At 37.8% G+C, this 17,841-nt stretch overlaps 1 protein-coding gene across 2 annotated transcripts in view; it reads right to left on the reverse strand.

Annotated features, from left to right (window-relative positions):
- Positions 1-2,461: 2,461 nt before the first annotated feature.
- Positions 2,462-17,841, reverse strand: part of DPP10 (dipeptidyl peptidase like 10) — a 473,153-nt gene continuing 457,773 nt past the window's right edge. For both annotated transcript variants that reach the window (XM_050339334.1, XM_050339333.1), the window contains exons 20-26: positions 13,617-13,811; positions 11,969-12,023; positions 7,776-7,875; positions 6,974-7,032; positions 6,815-6,887; positions 5,116-5,189; positions 2,462-3,618 (exon numbers count right to left, since the gene is read on the reverse strand). In XM_050339334.1, coding sequence (XP_050195291.1) covers positions 3,481-3,618; positions 5,116-5,189; positions 6,815-6,887; positions 6,974-7,032; positions 7,776-7,875; positions 11,969-12,023; positions 13,617-13,811 — 694 coding nt within the window. In that variant the 3' untranslated portion in view covers positions 2,462-3,480. The remainder of the gene's footprint in view (positions 3,619-5,115; positions 5,190-6,814; positions 6,888-6,973; positions 7,033-7,775; positions 7,876-11,968; positions 12,024-13,616; positions 13,812-17,841) is intronic.

Raw genomic sequence — 17,841 nt, forward strand, 5'->3', positions numbered from 1 at the left:
CCGTATGCCAAAAACTGAGGAACAGTGAACAGTTGGTAATAACAAATCATAGCAGACGTTGATCAGGTAATAAATAATTCTGTCCTTGCTGCAAAAAGATTAAATAAATTAATTTAAAAAATAATCAGCCTTTCCTTGTACTCCACAATCTGGGGAAAATATTCCAGTAGCCATGCAGTTACTCCTGATTTTGTAATATAGTTGAAATCTCAGTATGACCTACAGGTTTCATAGATTTTGCAAGTTGTAATAGCAGAAAAAGGAGAGAAGAAATCAAGAAGGTAAAGATATGCTCTAGTAAGCAGTAAATGGATATGCTGATTCCCTAGCTTTCCATAAATTAATAAGTCTAGTCTAGTGTAAGTGTCATATTTTAAGGACAGGTGAATCAAATAGTAATTTTTCAGACTTAAAATGTCATCATGGTGCTTAACAAATGATAAGCTACAAAAAGTCTATGCTTTTCATGCTATTTTGGTGCAATGTGTACTAATTTTTGATCAATACTGTAGATCACATGGGCTAATTAATGATCGCCATTAGTTACGTATATAGCATCTGATGTATAACACTATTCAGTTGCGCTGTAAGTGGAAGAATTATTAGCAAAAGTAAAGGGATGCCTTACACCAAATTCTTTAGTCTAACTATAATCTGAGCCTGCACCTGCAAACACTTTTGCAATATCTGAATTCAATACATGCATAAAAATGTCACTAAAAGCAATTAATCTGTGCCTGATGTTCACCCTTGTATACACATTTATATAAAAATACCTGTATTTCTAGGATGTAAGAAATAATAAAAACATTAAAAGTATACCACATTTCCACGCAGATAACCCACATTTCCGATAACACACTTTTTAAACATACCAGTTCTGCCAAGGGCATTCTTACAGAAGGCCGTGTCCTCATGACACGTTCAAATTCAGGTAAATTGGAGGTGAGATGCTGAGGTAGAAAGAGTAGGGAATGGGGGCCTGAAACAGAGCTATGGGAAAAGGAGGAGACACGGTGTGGATCCACAGAGCTGGGATAACGTATTTCCTGAGCACATGCACAATCCTATTGCTGAGACACAAGCCTTGTTTGTTTTCTTTTGCAGGTAGCCAAATGCAGCTCAGTGTGAAGCACAGAAAACAATGAGCACAGAGTGGCTGTGTCCCAGGAGAACAGACAGCACATATTGTGGGAATCAGCCTTTTCACGTATCCTCCGCACGCCCAGTCCGTGCAGCAACCTCAACACGTGCACACAGCTTGTGCTTCCTTCACGACCATTTGGCTCCAATCAGGGAAAACATCTCACTGAATTCAACTGGATTAGGACCTTGTTTACTGTGTTTAGGAAAAGCATCAGTATTGTCAGGTGAGCATTTATTAAGTGATGGGTGTAACTTATAAAATCACAAACTAGCAGTCCCAGACAACAGAAGACCTGAAAACGTTGCTCTCTATAGGAAACAGGATTTGCAAAACCTTGTCTGAATTCTGCTCTTACTTTTTTTTGTTGTTTTCTGTTGTATTGTATGATCTTACTGTAGTGCACACAGTAGCCTCCATAAATATATACTGTACCTATACCATAGATATGTAATCCATATGTACTATAATTGCCACAAAGCAAAGCCATACCTTGTGGTGACATTGGGACCCAAACAAGATATCATTGCACATTAAAACTGTATTAAACTAATTGAAAAATAGTTAAACATTGCTAATAAAACAAGATAAATACTAAACATTAAAAAGACAGAGACTTTCCAGTGTTCCATAAAACCACACCTTTCAGACAAATTAATTATTTGCATCATAAAAAAATCCTAACTGTGAAAGAAAATATTCCAAAAGGAATTGATGAGTAAAAAAGCTCCAGGTGCTTTTTGATTACATTAAAAACAATTCCCATTCTCATAAAATATGCAAACTTTACATCTTAAACAGCATATTTACCTTCAAAAAATTACTTTCTTTTTAATCTTGCAAGAAATTAAACCTTAATTGGGTATGAAAGTATTTGGAATATATTCAGAAATAAAAAAAAACTACAGCTATTGTTAGTGGCACAGCATCTGTCAAGAGTTTTCACATACGTTTGAAAGATATCTAAAATTAAGCCAACACCATACTTGATTTTCATGATTAGAGTTAATCTGCAAATCCAAACTGGCTGCCTTGTTTATTTCATAGTTTCAATTTCTATTGCTGTAATTCACCCTGACAAATAAATAAATAGGTGTATGAGGGGCTGAACAATAATAAAATTTAACTTCTCAGATTCTTCCTTTGCCTTGAATGAAAAACATTTCATTTCTTTGTGATTGCTGTTGAAGCTAAATCCTGTTGCAAGAGACTTAATGAGCAGCCTTGGAATAAAAACTAATGGTGTGTTCCAGCTACGTCACCGACTTGATGCACATCAGAATTACATCTGAGACCAGATGGAAGAAAAGGAAGATGCACTATACAAAATATGTCTTCATTTGAGGAGTAAAGTATTACTCAGTGGCATTATACATTGTTAATAAACTTTCTTTATCTGAAACTATAATTTAATATTTATGTTTCTAATTTACATGTGACAAAGTAGCATATTCTAAAATTAGAGTGTAACCAGCAAACTATTAACTACTATAAACAATACCAAAACACAACTCAAACATATTTTAAGGAAACAATAGATACATTTTGGACTGGGGAATGATTTCAATTGCAGATATTGTTTTAAATACAGCTGTCAATTACATCTTGAAAGAAATTCTTCAACCTCAGAAATATTTTCTGCTTAGGGAATCCTGGGTATATACATAAAGACCAAGAGCACACCACCAAAAAATCCCTTATTGGTTACTAGTAGGTACAGTAATAATTGTAAATGCTGAAATTGTGTGTGGGGAAATAATTTTCAATATCAATGTTATATGATGCACTAGACAATATCCCCTTGAGCAGAAACTAGAGAAAATATCGTGCCCTTTATTATCTCTGTGGTTTCTTACGTGTAATAGACAGCAGAAGAATTGCACTTATTGTAACATTACAGTAGAGTGTTAGATTGCAGTTCACCTTTTAGAATATTAGTGGCCATAATACTTATGATAGGTTGTGCCTTATGCAAAGATGAATAAAGATGTGCATTTAAATTAAAAAACGAGCAACCACTTACAGAACCAACAGTGAGGCTTAACATAACAAACATGCACTAACCCTACACTTATGCAAAACTAAGTTCTTCCAGGAAACTGTAACCAACTGTTGACCTTCCACAAAGGTAAAGGTTTTGTCCCTTGGTAATATGTTTGGACTTTGCAGTCGAATTCCAGTTTATTAGCTCATTGTCTGTAAATGTGCTGTTCCACTGTGATATCCTTTAGCTGCCCTTGAGCTTCTGCAGAATCTGCAATCTTACAGTCACTTTTATTTAAGGGTTTATTGAGCCGCAGAGTAAGTCCCCTTCAGTACTACACAAATAGGCTTCCTTATTCATCCTCTTCAGGTTCCTGTGGTAAAATTGGTGTCTCCTCCTTTAAACAAGCACTAAAAAACCCAAGGATTGTGCTGTAAAGGTGATATTTGCTTTTTTCAGAAGCAATGTTATGACCTTCATCCGGGTAGATCTAGCAGAGGAGAAAGGAAAAAAGTAAATAGTTTTTATAGGCTTTTCAAATATTTAGGGCTCTAATTTTCTTTCTCTGATCTTCAAAATGTTTTAGATGACAACAGGATGATAACATTAGTTTTATGGCATCAAGGAAAGCTAATAAAACTCAAAGTAAAACTCATTCTCTTGGAATTTGAACTTACATAAAACAACCACTGCAGTGGGATCTGCAGAAGTGAAAAAATTTGTATTCTTAGCCATTGTGCTTACAACAGTTTACTTAGCTGGCATTTTCAATGGTGCCTAGGCATCCAAACCCCATTAACGTCAATGAGGATTAATTACTTCATGCTTTTAAGGACCTCTCAATATCTCAGCTTCTAAGTGTTCAGCAAAAAACCTTTTTATTCATATTTTTAACTATCTTGTTATCTTATCTAAAGCCCATCTTCTCTTTTCTCCCGGGGTGGATGTGGGCATTTTTATCTCCTAAATCAAATCCCACTGGGAATCTCTCCCAAGTGAGGCTGAGCAAACGTTTCCAGTCTGAATGAAGAAATCCAGACTAGGAGACAAGAGACCTGAGGTGGCCTGAGGCAAAAGGCTTCAGCTGCTTGCTCAGACTCAGGTTATCACAAGGTTGCATCAGAAGGGCTCAACAGGGCTCTCCTGAGACAACTCTTGTCATTCCTGCTTCTTCCTCTCTCCACAGGCCTTCACATCACCTCAGCTGAAATCACAAGGGCAGTGGGAACAGATTGTACATATAAAGTCCTTTTCCTTTCCTGAGTGACACTAACCCCATTGTTGCCACCTCCTCCCTGACAGGAGCTCTCACGCTTCAGAGAAAACTACAGGATCGCCCACGGTTCAGGAAGGTCGAGGCTTGCAATGTGTAACATCAGAGATATTTGGAGGAGTGACCCAGAACAAGGTCATGTCAGATATCCAGGAAGGTTTGATGTAATCAGAGCCCTTGGCCAGCAACATCCACGTGCTTTGGGTGGGTCCTGTGCAGGTCTGTGCATTGGCAGCAGCCCTGTCCTGCTCTTCCCATCTTGTTCTCACAACATCCTCCTCCTCTGCAAGGCAGTGCAGAGAGGGAACACTGCTCTCGCCTTTTAGCTGCCTTTTAGTAAATCTAAATGTTGAAAATAAGGGTAAATTACTCTCACGTGTCCCAATACTTTTTTAAGTAAAAAGGGACTAAAGTAGTGATATCTCCCTTTGACAAATAGCGCATATGGATTCTGGAATGCTTTGTATAGTGTTGTAAGATAAACAGAAAGATGTGGAAAAACAGAAAGATGAGAGAGAGCCTAGGAGAACAAAAAGATGATATAGTTCTTGACATCGATACTAACAGGGAGGAAAACGGGATTAAACAGACTTCTAACTGCAAATTGAGGTAATGCTGCTGCATTGTGGTAGGGAGGGTCCTTCTCAGTGAAGAAATAGCAATAGGAGGTTAAATGTTCAACTGTGTTTACAGGAAAAGCCACAGTGCACATACCTGCATAGTGTAATTAGCCCCAGCTTTTATTAGATGTTTAATTAGTTCTGCTGAATGCTGGAAGTGGACTTTAGCTGCAAGACAAGATTTGATATTATTAGAAAAAGCTACACTAATATGAAATACTTATCTGCTAAACAGCTTTGGCTGAAAACATTTCCAACCTCTGTAATTACTGGATCAGAAGCTGACTATCTTTAAGGTCAGAAGTGCCCAGCCCCATCAGAAACAGCAATACAGGGTGTTAAAACAGAGGTTCTGGAGAAGGAGCTGGAAGCCTCAAGGGAAGCCATACTTTCCACGTACTCTCTGAGGGCTCCTATTCATTTACACCCACTGCGATAGTTTAGAGGTGTGTAAAACCATTCTGTTTGAACACCTAGGCATTTTATAATTGTGTTGAAGGAAAGCACATTGGATTTTCTACTGCTTGCACAGGGTTACTACAGCCCATGCCTCTTAAGGAAATGGAGTTTCTCCACCCCATCAGTAACTTAAGCTTTGTGTAGTGAAACCAGGCAGCTTTATTATGTGTTCTAACCCTGCAGGGCTTGGGCTGCAAGTGGGCTGGGTGGTGTCACTGGATGTGATATTAAACAAGGGCTGCAGACAATCAGAGTCCCAGGCTTGAGCACACTGCATTGCTCAGATACCTATTGAAGTCCCAATTCCTGCCAGGACCAAGTTCAGAGGGGCAGAAATTGCTGCTGCCTGTTACAATCAGCAAAGTCTGAGACCCTCATGCCTGCTTAGTCATCCAGTATATCTTCTCAGCCCCTCTCCCCTGTGCTCTGGGAAGAAACACTGGACAGTGTTTGTACCCCTTTGACTGCACTTTGGATCCATAACAAAGGTTTGGTGCCTTCACACCGGGGTGACAGGCTGGCAGGTGCCATTCTCACTGTGCCAGCTGTGCATGGGCGCTCTCAACTCAGCCCATCACTGTGAGGTACTTATGCCTCCAGAATGAGGAGTAAGAAACCTTCTCTTATCCCACATTCACCAGAAGAATGCTGGGGAAAGAAGTAGGCATGAGAATCTGTTCAGAGGAGCTGGTTGCAGCACTGTAATTTGTGCCTGCATCAAAGCTTGTTCTTCAGACTTAAATCAGTTAAGAAAGTTCAAAAAAATACATTGCAGTTAAATTTAAATCTGTAATTACAAATTATCTCATTTGACACATCTTGTGATTTCATTAAAAGTGTTAGAACTTACCCTGTTCTACCTGTTTTCTGTCTTAAACTACTGCTAAAAGTATTAGTGCTATTAAAAGGTTATGTATAGCTTCAGCTTCAGATGCTTTCACACTACCTTGTAATTAATTAGCTGAAAAGATTAGCTTTCCATGTGGTGATGTACTTCACCAACTGTACTGATAATTCTGCAGAATTTCTATGAATTTAAAACAACATTAAAAATGTATGTAGCTCTATTAATAATTCATGTAATACCTTTCACTAGAAAGACAGGGGTCCTCAAGATTTAAACAAATTAGAACATACAGCATCTAAAAGGTGCAAATATTCATCAAAGAAAAATGTCACCAGTTTAGAGTTAGAAGTTGAAGCAAAAGAAAAAAATCCTATCAGAGGGATAGTAAAACTGAAAATGTACTTTCTAGATGTGAGTTTCATCAGTCCTTGAATGCCTGCCTATTAGAAGTTCTGACTCTCAATTAATTGCATCTCTAAATACTTACCATCAGCTGTTCCATGAACTATTAGCAAATTCGCTTCTTTTAAACCATGAAGGTTGTGTAATACACTGGATGCCTGGCAAACAAACACACACAAGTGTAACTGAGTTGCATTTTGAGAGTAAAATGGTCATTTTAAGTTACATTTTTATGCTAACTTACCTGATAGGTAATTTCCTCTTTTGATGGAATCCCAAGGTATCTTTCTGAAAAAGCTGATGCTGTATAAGTAAAACAAAAACTTGTGAATTCAAAGTTACTTCTCTTTAAAAATTGACCTAGAGTCAGGAGATGGTATTTAAGCCATGAAGTCAACAGAGATATTCATTTAGAACCAAAATGTATCATTTTATTGTACCACTGAAAACCATTTTTAAATGGTTAAAAAAAGAAACCAAACAAAAATCAACCAACGCCCCTTCCCAAAAAAACCCCAAGCCCACAACCAATAACAAAAAACCTCAAACCCAAACCAAAACCCAAACCAAAATGCACTGAAAAGTTTAACAGACCAGTAAAGGAATGTGCCCTGATTTCCTATGTACCATAGTCCAGAGCCTGTGCCCTAAACTTCATATACATAACCAAAATATCCTGTGATTGAATGAAAACATGGTTGATATTGTAGGGAATTGACTGCTAACCTTAAAAGAATCATTCCTCATTTAAGTCTTGATTCATGCTGATATACCTAAAGGGTCCTTAGGAAATGAGTTTCAGTGGAGAACAGGAAACAATTCCTTTGAAAAAATCAGCAGTGTTAATTATAATGTATCTGGTCTGTGCTATGGTAAACTGTCCCAGTGTTAGCTTCACTTCCATTTAAAGAAGAGAATGAGACAGTAAGGTGAAATCTCATTGATGTTGCTACATTATCTGCCCTTAGTTAAAATAAATAACACCTCCAAGAATAAAAGACATTTTGAATAAACTATCACAGAGGTGCAGGGTAGGGAATACTCACCATATAACTTCATGTCTGTGATTGGTGCCACCACAGCTCCACACTTGAAGAGCCGTTCACTGGATTTCAGGATCATGGATGTAATGTAGCCACCATATCCCTAACAATGGGATAAAGATTTTTGGTGATTTATTTCTCTTTAGCAAAATAAAGGCCACTGTGCTACTGTGATGGTATCATTTTACAGTGTGCAGCTATATCTGCAAGAATTGTTTTTAAAGGAAATGTAAAACTTCAGTTTAAGAGTGAATGGAGATCACATTGACCTGGTCATAATCTTTAAACTATGCAATTAATAATGACAAGTGTATTTTGCTTCAAGCTCCACTATTCCATCATGACAGTCTAGCCTATAGTTCCTTGATTTGAAAACTACAGAAAATAACCTACAAAGCAAACCCCAAAGGTGATGTTTTGTGGAACAAAGCCTAAACAGGAGGATTTGTACTCAGTTTTTAATATGTTTGATATAGATACTTCCAAAGTAGCAAGATACACTGACCATTTTGCTGGCAGAACAGAGAGTAGGAAAAGCAGAGGTAACCTGTGAATTGAGTGCATTATGTCCTCCTCCTGACACCTGAACCTTTGTATATTAAATTGCTATTAAAGAGGTTTCTGCATGTCAAAGATCCCACAGAGAGATACAGATCCTGCATTGTTTTGCAGAAATAAGAGCTGTATGTAAGCACATTGTTCAGTATTATGCTGATCTCTGGATGCCCTTTCTGGACACAACAGCATCCATGAGGCTGCTTTGCTACAAAGCAGGGACCACAGAGGGCATGAAGAAGTTGAGAGAGATAGTGCAGAACTGGGGAGGTCTGTCCTTGCCTCACCATGTTTGTCTGTCCCTATTTCTTCACCATCTCTCCTGCAAAGTCTATAGTAGACCTTTCCAGGAAAAGTTGTGACACAAAGAGTCATGAAAGCTTTCTGAAAGCTTTAACTTGAGACCAGAGTTTTCCTTGGAATGACACTGGCAATCCATTTCTGTATACCTGTAATCACTCTAGATCCACAGAAAATGAAATTCTGAATTGTGGCATCTGGGATCAATGATTTTCTCATATATTATGGGCTCTTCCAATTTCTCTATTTGTCATTTTTGTTTTCCCTTCATCAGTGCTGAAAAGTTGATTTTTTTCAGGTTTTTTTTTTTGTTGTAGTTGTTTTGTGTTGGCACAAAACATTTCAGAAAGAAAAAATTATCCCATATCAGGGAAAACGAAATACAAAACACCAGCTGACACCAAAAAAAGAATATTATGCATCAAATGGTTAAAGTTTTCTCATGGACTTTTATGAATGCTGCCTGTTCCTCATGACTAAATAATTAATGAATAGATGATTTCTATGGAAGAATGGGAATATTTGAAAATCCTTTAACCTTATTTAAGAAAAAATAAGCAGAGATAAACATTCTTTGGAACCAATCCACAGTACGTGTGAATGGACACGCTGAAGGAAATACAAAACGAGTGCTGAGTTTTCAAGGGAGTGTGAAGAACTGACTTATTCCTTTCCCATGGAAACTCCAGCCCAGGAGGAAAAGAGGTGCCTGGATCTGTCCATGTGCAGGAGTAAATTTCACCTAAGAAAGAATTTCTGAGCGGGCAACAGTAATTTGTATAATTCAAAGAGTTTAAGAGGACAGCAACTTTTCTCTGCCTCTGGGTTTTCTCTTCTTTTACTTTTGTTTAATATTCTGTGTCTTTCCCAACAGCACAGTTTTAGTTCTAGAATAGGTATTGCCAGGTTATTTATTATTTATGCCATGTTTTCACTAAGAGTTTGCTTAGTTCTCCTGGGAATTTCTTTCCTTTGTGCTTGTGCCCTTGCTTCCAGCCAGGCTTTCCAGGACAAAAACACTGGAGAGTGATATCACATTTTCCGAAGCATTTCACAATGACAATGCAGAAAACAGTCCACACGTCCTGGTGCAAGAAATGTGGTGCACCACTCATTGGCTGGGTTTCTGTGGGTGTAACCTAATCACCGTATTTTTAAGAAGGATGTTGGCTCTGGAATTGCAACTCATTTTTAAATTCGCTTTTCACTTCCATGAATAAATCCACAAAGTACATGGAACCAAAATTTGCTGTCTAACAGTTCAGAAAGGCCCTTGGATAATGTATCACTTGGGCTTGCAACCCTCATAGAGGTAAGCAATGGGGCAGTCAGAAGTAGGTATTTTCCACACTGTGCCCTTCGGGACAGTCTTGTTACTCTTGTGCCTCATTTGCATCACTGATTTTGACAAGGACTTTACTTCTGTGTAGTTCTGGAACCTCTTAAAAAGCTGCCTGACAGTGTGTATGAGTCCAGTTTTATGAGATCAACATTAAACAATTCCAGGCATCTTATTTTCAAGCAAAGTGCATATTCTGTTTCCATCAGTAAGGCAAATTTAATGCATAGAAAAAAAAAATATTTTCCCTATCACACTGTACATAGTAAAAAGTAAATGAGTTTTAAAATCGATTTTTAATTGACTCTAAAACAAGCAGAGAAGAGGAAAATACAATTAACCCTAGGAAGCTGTTAAATAGATTTTTTTAATTAATTCTAAAACTGACTTTTAAATTTTATGAATTTTTGTTTGACAGTACAAAACAACCCTGAAAGGTTAACTTGGAAAGGGGATATTTCCCTGACTTCAAAGCAGTGTTGAAAGTTTATCAAATTTCTGAGTTTTTGCTCTTTGCTTTCTCACATTTCCACTCTTCATTCCCCAATACTTCTATCAGAAAATAAGCACAGGAGCATGGTCATCAATAATATTTTGTGAAAGAAAAAAAACATCAGGGGTAGGTCTTGGCAGATATGTAAAGCCATAGTTATGTGTATGCTTTGTGGCAACTGTCTCATTACATCACTCTTTAGGAAACAGGATACTGCTGAATCTCTGACAGAAAACAAGTGGGAATTTTCAAGTAGCATTGGAAATAATTTCTGAAGTCAGAAACAAGTGAGCAATTCAGGGTCCTTAGTGATATCATTTCAGAAACAGTATTTTTAATCATTTGGGAAGAGGATATGGAGAAATGTTGATATTTCTATGCATATGCACTTTCATATACCTTCATAACAGATATTAAAACCTGAAGAGAAACGTGGCCACAATCTTCTGATGGATTAAATCAACCCAGTTTATAAAGCCTCAGTTTAAAAATCTCTGGTTGCCACCCTCCAAACCAAATCCTGCCTCCTGAAATTCTTGCAGTAACAGTTTCTTTAGCTCCAAGGAGTGTGGCAGGAGCTCAGATCTTTGAGGAAGGTCATGTTCATGTGAAATGCTAATAACAGCCACAAACATTAGCCAGTCCCCAAAATGCTGCCACGCAGGAGGTAAATGTCAATATCCTCATCCTGCATTCAGACAGACTGAGACAAGCAGGTTAAATGACCTGCCCGCAGCCATGCAGCAAGTCAGTAGCAGCGTGGGGATGAGAACTAAGGCATTTCATAGTGAAATGCATGCTGCTCGTATAACTGATGATTGTGGGGGGGGTGCTTGATCATGGTTTGTTATTGCTTTGAGCTCAAAGGCACAAAACAGCTTCATTTTTATCAAAAAACTTTTAAAAAATTAAGAGGTTGCACATACCAGCTCAGAGATGAAGCAGCAGTTGGGCGGTGTTTCTAGTGGCTGCTTTTTAACAGATGTCAGTGAAATGCTACTTAGTTTGCTACTAAAAGTTAAGCCTTTGCCTCGTTCTACCTCATGCTAAGGGCAATGACAGGCCACACAGCAAAGACAGCTGATAAAATAGCAAAGGCAAGACTTCTCACTGGTGCAACAAGAAAGTTGTTGACAGCACCACAGGGTTGTTACTCGGCTGAGCTCAAGGGTCAGTAAAACATTCAAATTAAAAGCTGGGTTAGGGTGGCTTTGCCAATTTAAATTCAGCCCAAATATAAAACTTTAAGAAACAAGCTTTCACAAAAACCAAGCCCACATAAAAAATTTCTAAAGAAAGCAGATTTTTTAACAAATATTTTCTCCTTCAGATTCTGAAGCAGAAATACTGCTGTACTATAAAACTCATGCTATTGAATTAAATACCTATTCTGAGAAAAAGACAATATATAGAACAGACAGGAAATTATGGGAGGTTTCCCCCCTCTTTGATCTGACACTATTTTCTTAAAGAATTATGATGATATAAGCTGCTATTTTTGCACATTACCTTTCCAAATATACTCAGTCTCTTAGGATCAATGAAGGGTTGTTTCAATAGTGATCTGAAAGAAAAAAATTTGTTGTTTTTGGTGGTTTTTTTTTTTTTACTTTGGTAAAGTAAAATGGTGAATTTTACTTGCTGAATATACTCTTTAAAGAAAATTATTTGTACAGTAAGGATTCATCATACATGCAGGTCAGGTAGAAGAACAAATTACATCCATACAAGTAGTACTGCACTGTGAAATGTGATTTGCTTCCTAGTTCCTTCTCTATATGACAAACAGTTGGTGTTAGGCTCATCTCATCTAATTTAGATACCTGAATTTCAGCATCTTGTCTAAATTACCCATTTACATCTGCTTTTCATTTAAAGGACAGAAGAGAGACACTGTGAGAACAGCCATTCTTTCCCAACCATGTTGGAAACCTCTCTCATTCTGGGGAGAATAACCCTCCAGAAATGCCAGGATTTTCCACTAACCAGAGCTTAAATGGCTGGCTTTGACCAGCGTTTTGACAGCTGAAGGAAGGTAAGATGAATGGAACTTCTTGCTTCTTGAATCTAGATAATTAAATAAATAATTAATTCTCTCATCAAGGCCATTAACCAGCTATGGTGAATTTTTTACAGAAAGGATAGAATAACCTGAGAGGAAAAATCCAACTAGCTTTTGAGGAGACAAAACCAGCTGCAGCACCTCCTATCAGCCAGGGGCACCCTTCCTTTTTCCCTTGCAGTGCATCCCAAGAGGGGCCAGATTAAATTTAGCCTAAAACATACTGGGATTTGAGCAGGGAGATCAGGTATCACAGCAGACTGTGTGGGCTGCTTCCAATTGCCCTTCCAGGAGGGTCACCTTGAATTGCTCTGCTCAGTGCAGCCCATTCCTGACCAAAGTGAACACCAGGAGCCCTATTGCCCAGGCAGCAGACACAGCTGCCTACTCATGCCATGGTTAAAGCATCAACCACTTTCAAAAGAAGAAGATGAAAATATCTGGCCTTACATCTGTCTTTCCCTGGGAAACCCTACAAAAAGTCCGTCCAGACCTTGGTATTTGCCATTTAGACAAGTGGCCCCTGAGTAAAGAGTATTGTCAAAGCTATATGTGATTACTTCATAGATGGACATTACTCTTGTCTGCAGCTGGTGGATTTATATCAGTTTAACAGTGATAATGTAAATGAGAAGTAAGAGGCATTTGCCCAAATTTTGCTCTCATTACACCATTATAACACTCTTTGCTTTGTGCTGTTACTCCAGATCTCTGTAGTGAAAATGAGAGCAGTATCCGATCATATAGGCCTAAAATACTGTAACACAAATGCATTTAACCATTAACACATGTACAACAAGAATTGTTCCTAAGGGATATAGACAAAAACAAATTAGCTCAGATGGCATATTTAGATTGCACAGAGCAGGGTCAGCTTTATCAAAGAGAAGCACCAACACAAAAATGCACCTCTTTGATCTCCTATTTGTTGTTTGCAATGAAAACATCATTGCTTAAAAATTTGAAACGGCATTATAATAAATATGAACAACATTTACATATGCAAAGAAAACATTCTGGGCAGTTTCAGCTGAAAATGCTCGTTCATCAAGGTGTAAGAAGGGTAAAAAAGAAGAAAAGTTTGCACATACGTACTCTACAGCTGCTATTTGGTCCTTCACTTCCACTGATCCTAAGCATCGATGGACCTCCTGTAGAATCTTGAGGCCTTGAAATCCACTCCCTCTGCCATCAAATCGAGCTACGATGACATTATCAGAGTTGACAAGCACTGAGTCCCAGTCAATGTGAAACTTATCTGTAACCAACTGGCTGCCTGGAGCTTCATCACTGCAAATACCAACACACCAGACACAAACGAAGACTATTGACAATGTGATGCACTGTGCCGATCTCCGATATTTTATTCAGCCTAGATGGCAGAGTTCAGTCGGTTATGCAATCCTGCTGAATTACTGTCACTTCCATCGATACCATCCCATTAGCTAGTGCTGCTATCCCTGCAGCAGCAGCAAACAAAATAATTTCTTTAACCACATAACCACTATGCCGCAGTGCTGCCAATACCTGAATATACTTTGTTGAAAGAAACAGAAAACTAGTGCTGCTTATAACACAGTGAAAAAAACCAACACATAATCACTAATGGCTCAGTTCTGAGAAGGGTCATGCAAAATTGGTTAAGCTGCACTAAACACACAAAAAGGAGAATTTATTTTGTACCCTGATTACCATTTGTAGGATATATAATACTATTAAGAAGTATGTTATCTTAGAAAACAAAAATAATTGCATTATTGTACCCTTGAATGGATTTTTTGAAACAGAGTAAAAAGACGACTGAAATATACACTGGAGAAAATTATATTTTCTCCATCCAAATTCATAGCAAGAAATGGATGCAGGCAGGAGTGATAAGTTTATTTTATTACATAAAAAAAAAAAGGTGTTTTACATCAGAAAAGGTGGAATAGAATGGGAGAATGCATTTTCTAGAGGAACAATAAGATTTGCCATTGAAGCCAAATATACTGTTTTCCTTACAAAGAAAATAAAATGTCAGTTTTAAAAGGGATGCTTGTCATTATTTTTCCCCCAAGATAAACACAGAATAAAAGAGCAGGCTACCATGAAGTTGTACAAAATATGAAATTGTTCTGTGCAGGCTACATCTGCCAGTTGACTGCAAATTAAAATGTAAAAGTGTCTGTGCTGGCTGTATGGAAATTAGATTGGATGGTCTGTGGGAATATCCTGTCTAAGGTGAAAGAAAGATGAAGACAGAAATTATTATTTTGCCAAAGAGACTTATGTAAACCTGGGGGAGGAAAGAGAGATAAAAATATCCTGCAGTAACTACTGTCTTACATGTACAATAACATGCTGATTCAATATCTGGTTTTGGCTGTGGATAACAGACTGTCTCCAAGGTAATCACCTAATTAATTAGCAAGCATATGATGAACACATATGTTCTCAAATTCAGTCAGACCTACCTATGTAGTTGCTATATCATGTACTGAAATCAGGATTACTTGGTTATGGACTCATCCACAATATGTTATGCTTGATTTACCATTATCTTGTACATCAGGCTTATATTTGGTTTTAGAAAAGAAAGAATGGACATTTTTTTGTTTCCTTAACCAATTAATTTGTGATTACACTTAACTGTTTATGATAAAGAGCAATATTTGGAAATACTGTCACGTTAACTCTGCAGAAGACACAATTCAGAAAGTATATAATCATTATTATTTACAATCAGAAGCAGAACAATACTTTCAATTTCTGCTTATTGTACAGAGGAAAGTTTTCAGAAGCACTATACATTGATGCAGATGTTTTCACAAAGCATTTATCATTCCTTTCAATACAAGCAGCCTCAGACCAGATATAATTACTTTTAAGTTCTTCCAACTTTCAACAATAAGATAATGTCAGAAATATTCATGTTTGACTAGGTAACTTTCCAACAGCTTAATGCACCCCACACAAGTGAAAATATCATGAGTCAGCCTGCTTCCCTTCCATCTAATATATGAACAAAACTAATATACTAGACTAAAACTAATTTGTTTTATACACATTATATATCTAGGTTCTATATCTATATATGTTATATGCCATATGTCTAGACACTTACAAATAGGAGAAAAACCATTACATTTGTAACCCTTTCTCTAAACCAGAAAGTGCTTAAAACCAAAAGGTGTTTCAAATAAAAAATGATACCCGCAGAGAATTTCTTCTGTTAAGAAAGGAACAACAAACAGAGCCTCAGCAGGATTCTCAGTGGGTGAGAACTGACAGTGATGGTTTCCCAAGCTCCATTTTGGAGGGCAAAGCTGGGCTACTTTCAGGTTTAGACTTTAAACACCATATATGTTCCAGTCCTGCATGATGGGTTGTTTGACATATTGCTTTTGGAAGCAATTTTCCAGTGGCTAGTTTATTTCAAGAATGTCCATATAAGTAGCCTGTGACAGGCATTTAAAGCTATTTCCATTGAGGTACATATCAAAATTCCCATTAGCACCAAGAGGTCTCTTTACTCTTCAGCTGCTACTACAAAATGATGCTGATTATCCGAGGTGTGCTTCTGTCTTCCACAGAGAGACAACATATATTCTATGCACCATTTAGACCCCATTGCTAACCTTTCAAATGGGGCTTCTGCAAGGTATTAATTCTTTATGCAAGTCTGAACATCATCCTGAGGGCTCTGTAACAAAGTAAGATTGATACTGATGGACAGTCTGATTTCAGTAGTTTGTCCTGGGTTTAGAGTTGTCTCAAAGTTCAGGTTTGGTTTTATGCTCTATCACCATTCAAAGCCTAATTATAATTAACTGCTGTTCAGTGGTACACTCGTCAGAGAATTAGTTCTTGACCCCACTAGCGAGACTGCAAGAAGGGCTGTGCCATTTACGCTAAGGTGTAATACAAACACAGAAGTCTTCTTCCCACCTGACTATGGATGGTCCTAAGAAAATCACGGACTAGCCAAAGCACTGTAGCCAAATCAAAGCCAACACCAAAAGGGCAAAGAAAAGCTACAGGCTCTTCAACATCCCTCAAGAGTTCCTTAAGGACAATCATCTCCAGAGTCAAACAAGAGCAGAATGATCCAAATGAAGACTATGCCTTGTTTCTCCTGATTCATTTTTCTTGCTTGTAAGTGACAGCACTTGCACTTTCCCCTTTTTACTTTTTTTCCCCGGAGTTTCAAGGTTCAGAGCTGCCCAGTGTGCATCTCCAACAGCAACTGCACTCGGACCAGGAGTCCACTGTGGCAGCACAAATGCTGATGGCTGGGGCACACTGCTGGAGCTCACCACCGAGGCACCATTTAAACAGACAGAAGCCATTAATAATATACCAATATCGTTGATCTCAGTGGGTAATTTGTATGCTTCTTGCAAGGCTGCCTGGTAAAAGGGGTAGCTCATTATAAGTTCATAGATTGCTGAAAAGAGAGGAACCTGTTCTTTCAAATTCTATAGCCAAAAGCTTAAACTAAAGTCTCTGTTCATGATTTGAGTTCCAACCTACAGGGAATAATGCAGTGTTAGCAGAGAGGCTACCACTGTTGTGCTGTACTCTGTGCAACACTCCTCTGCCACTCTGCTATCATGACTGCAGCCAAATTTGTTCCACATTTTGCACCATTTAAAAGCTAACTGACGAGATTTTGAATTGGGATTTTAGAATTTATAGGACTGACCAAGTAGGACGGAAGACAATTTTAAAAGATGCATGCCAAATAACTGCTGTCATCACTGCTTAATATCCAGTACATTTCTTTCTATTTCTGCAAAACCAGTGGATTTGATGCAGCATATGGAAAAGATAACTTGACAGAAAATATGTGAGAAAGACTGCAACTGAAAGAATAAAATCTATGTAAAGAAATGTAATTGATAAAAGTCATATTTTATTTATGGTGAAACTGAGTGGGGAAAGATCATTTTGCAAAACTGGTGCAAATAATAGAAAGATCCACTTCATTTTCAGATTTTACAAGCATCTCTTCCACAAGCATCATCTTCCAAGCACATACACCATTACTGGTCAAAAATCAGGTAACTTGAATAGTCTCAAACATCGAGAACAAAAAATCCCAAATGCTTTCTTTCTTTTCATATGCCCTGTTTAGATATAGCAGACTACAACTAAAGACAGATCATGTTTACAACTCCTGCCTGAGACATGGCTAAAGAAATTAAAAGACCTGACCAGAAGAGATTCCATTATGAGGGTAGAAAACATGCAAGAGGCAGGACCAAAGCAGAGAGCGTAGTAAAGCAGAGAGGATAGTATGAAAAATAAAGCTTTTATTCTTAAAACATCTTAAAAC

This window comes from Myiozetetes cayanensis, unplaced genomic scaffold (genome assembly GCF_022539395.1).
Source record: "Myiozetetes cayanensis isolate MyiCay16 unplaced genomic scaffold, myiCay2020 scf9, whole genome shotgun sequence".
Lineage (NCBI taxonomy): Eukaryota > Metazoa > Chordata > Aves > Passeriformes > Tyrannidae > Myiozetetes > Myiozetetes cayanensis.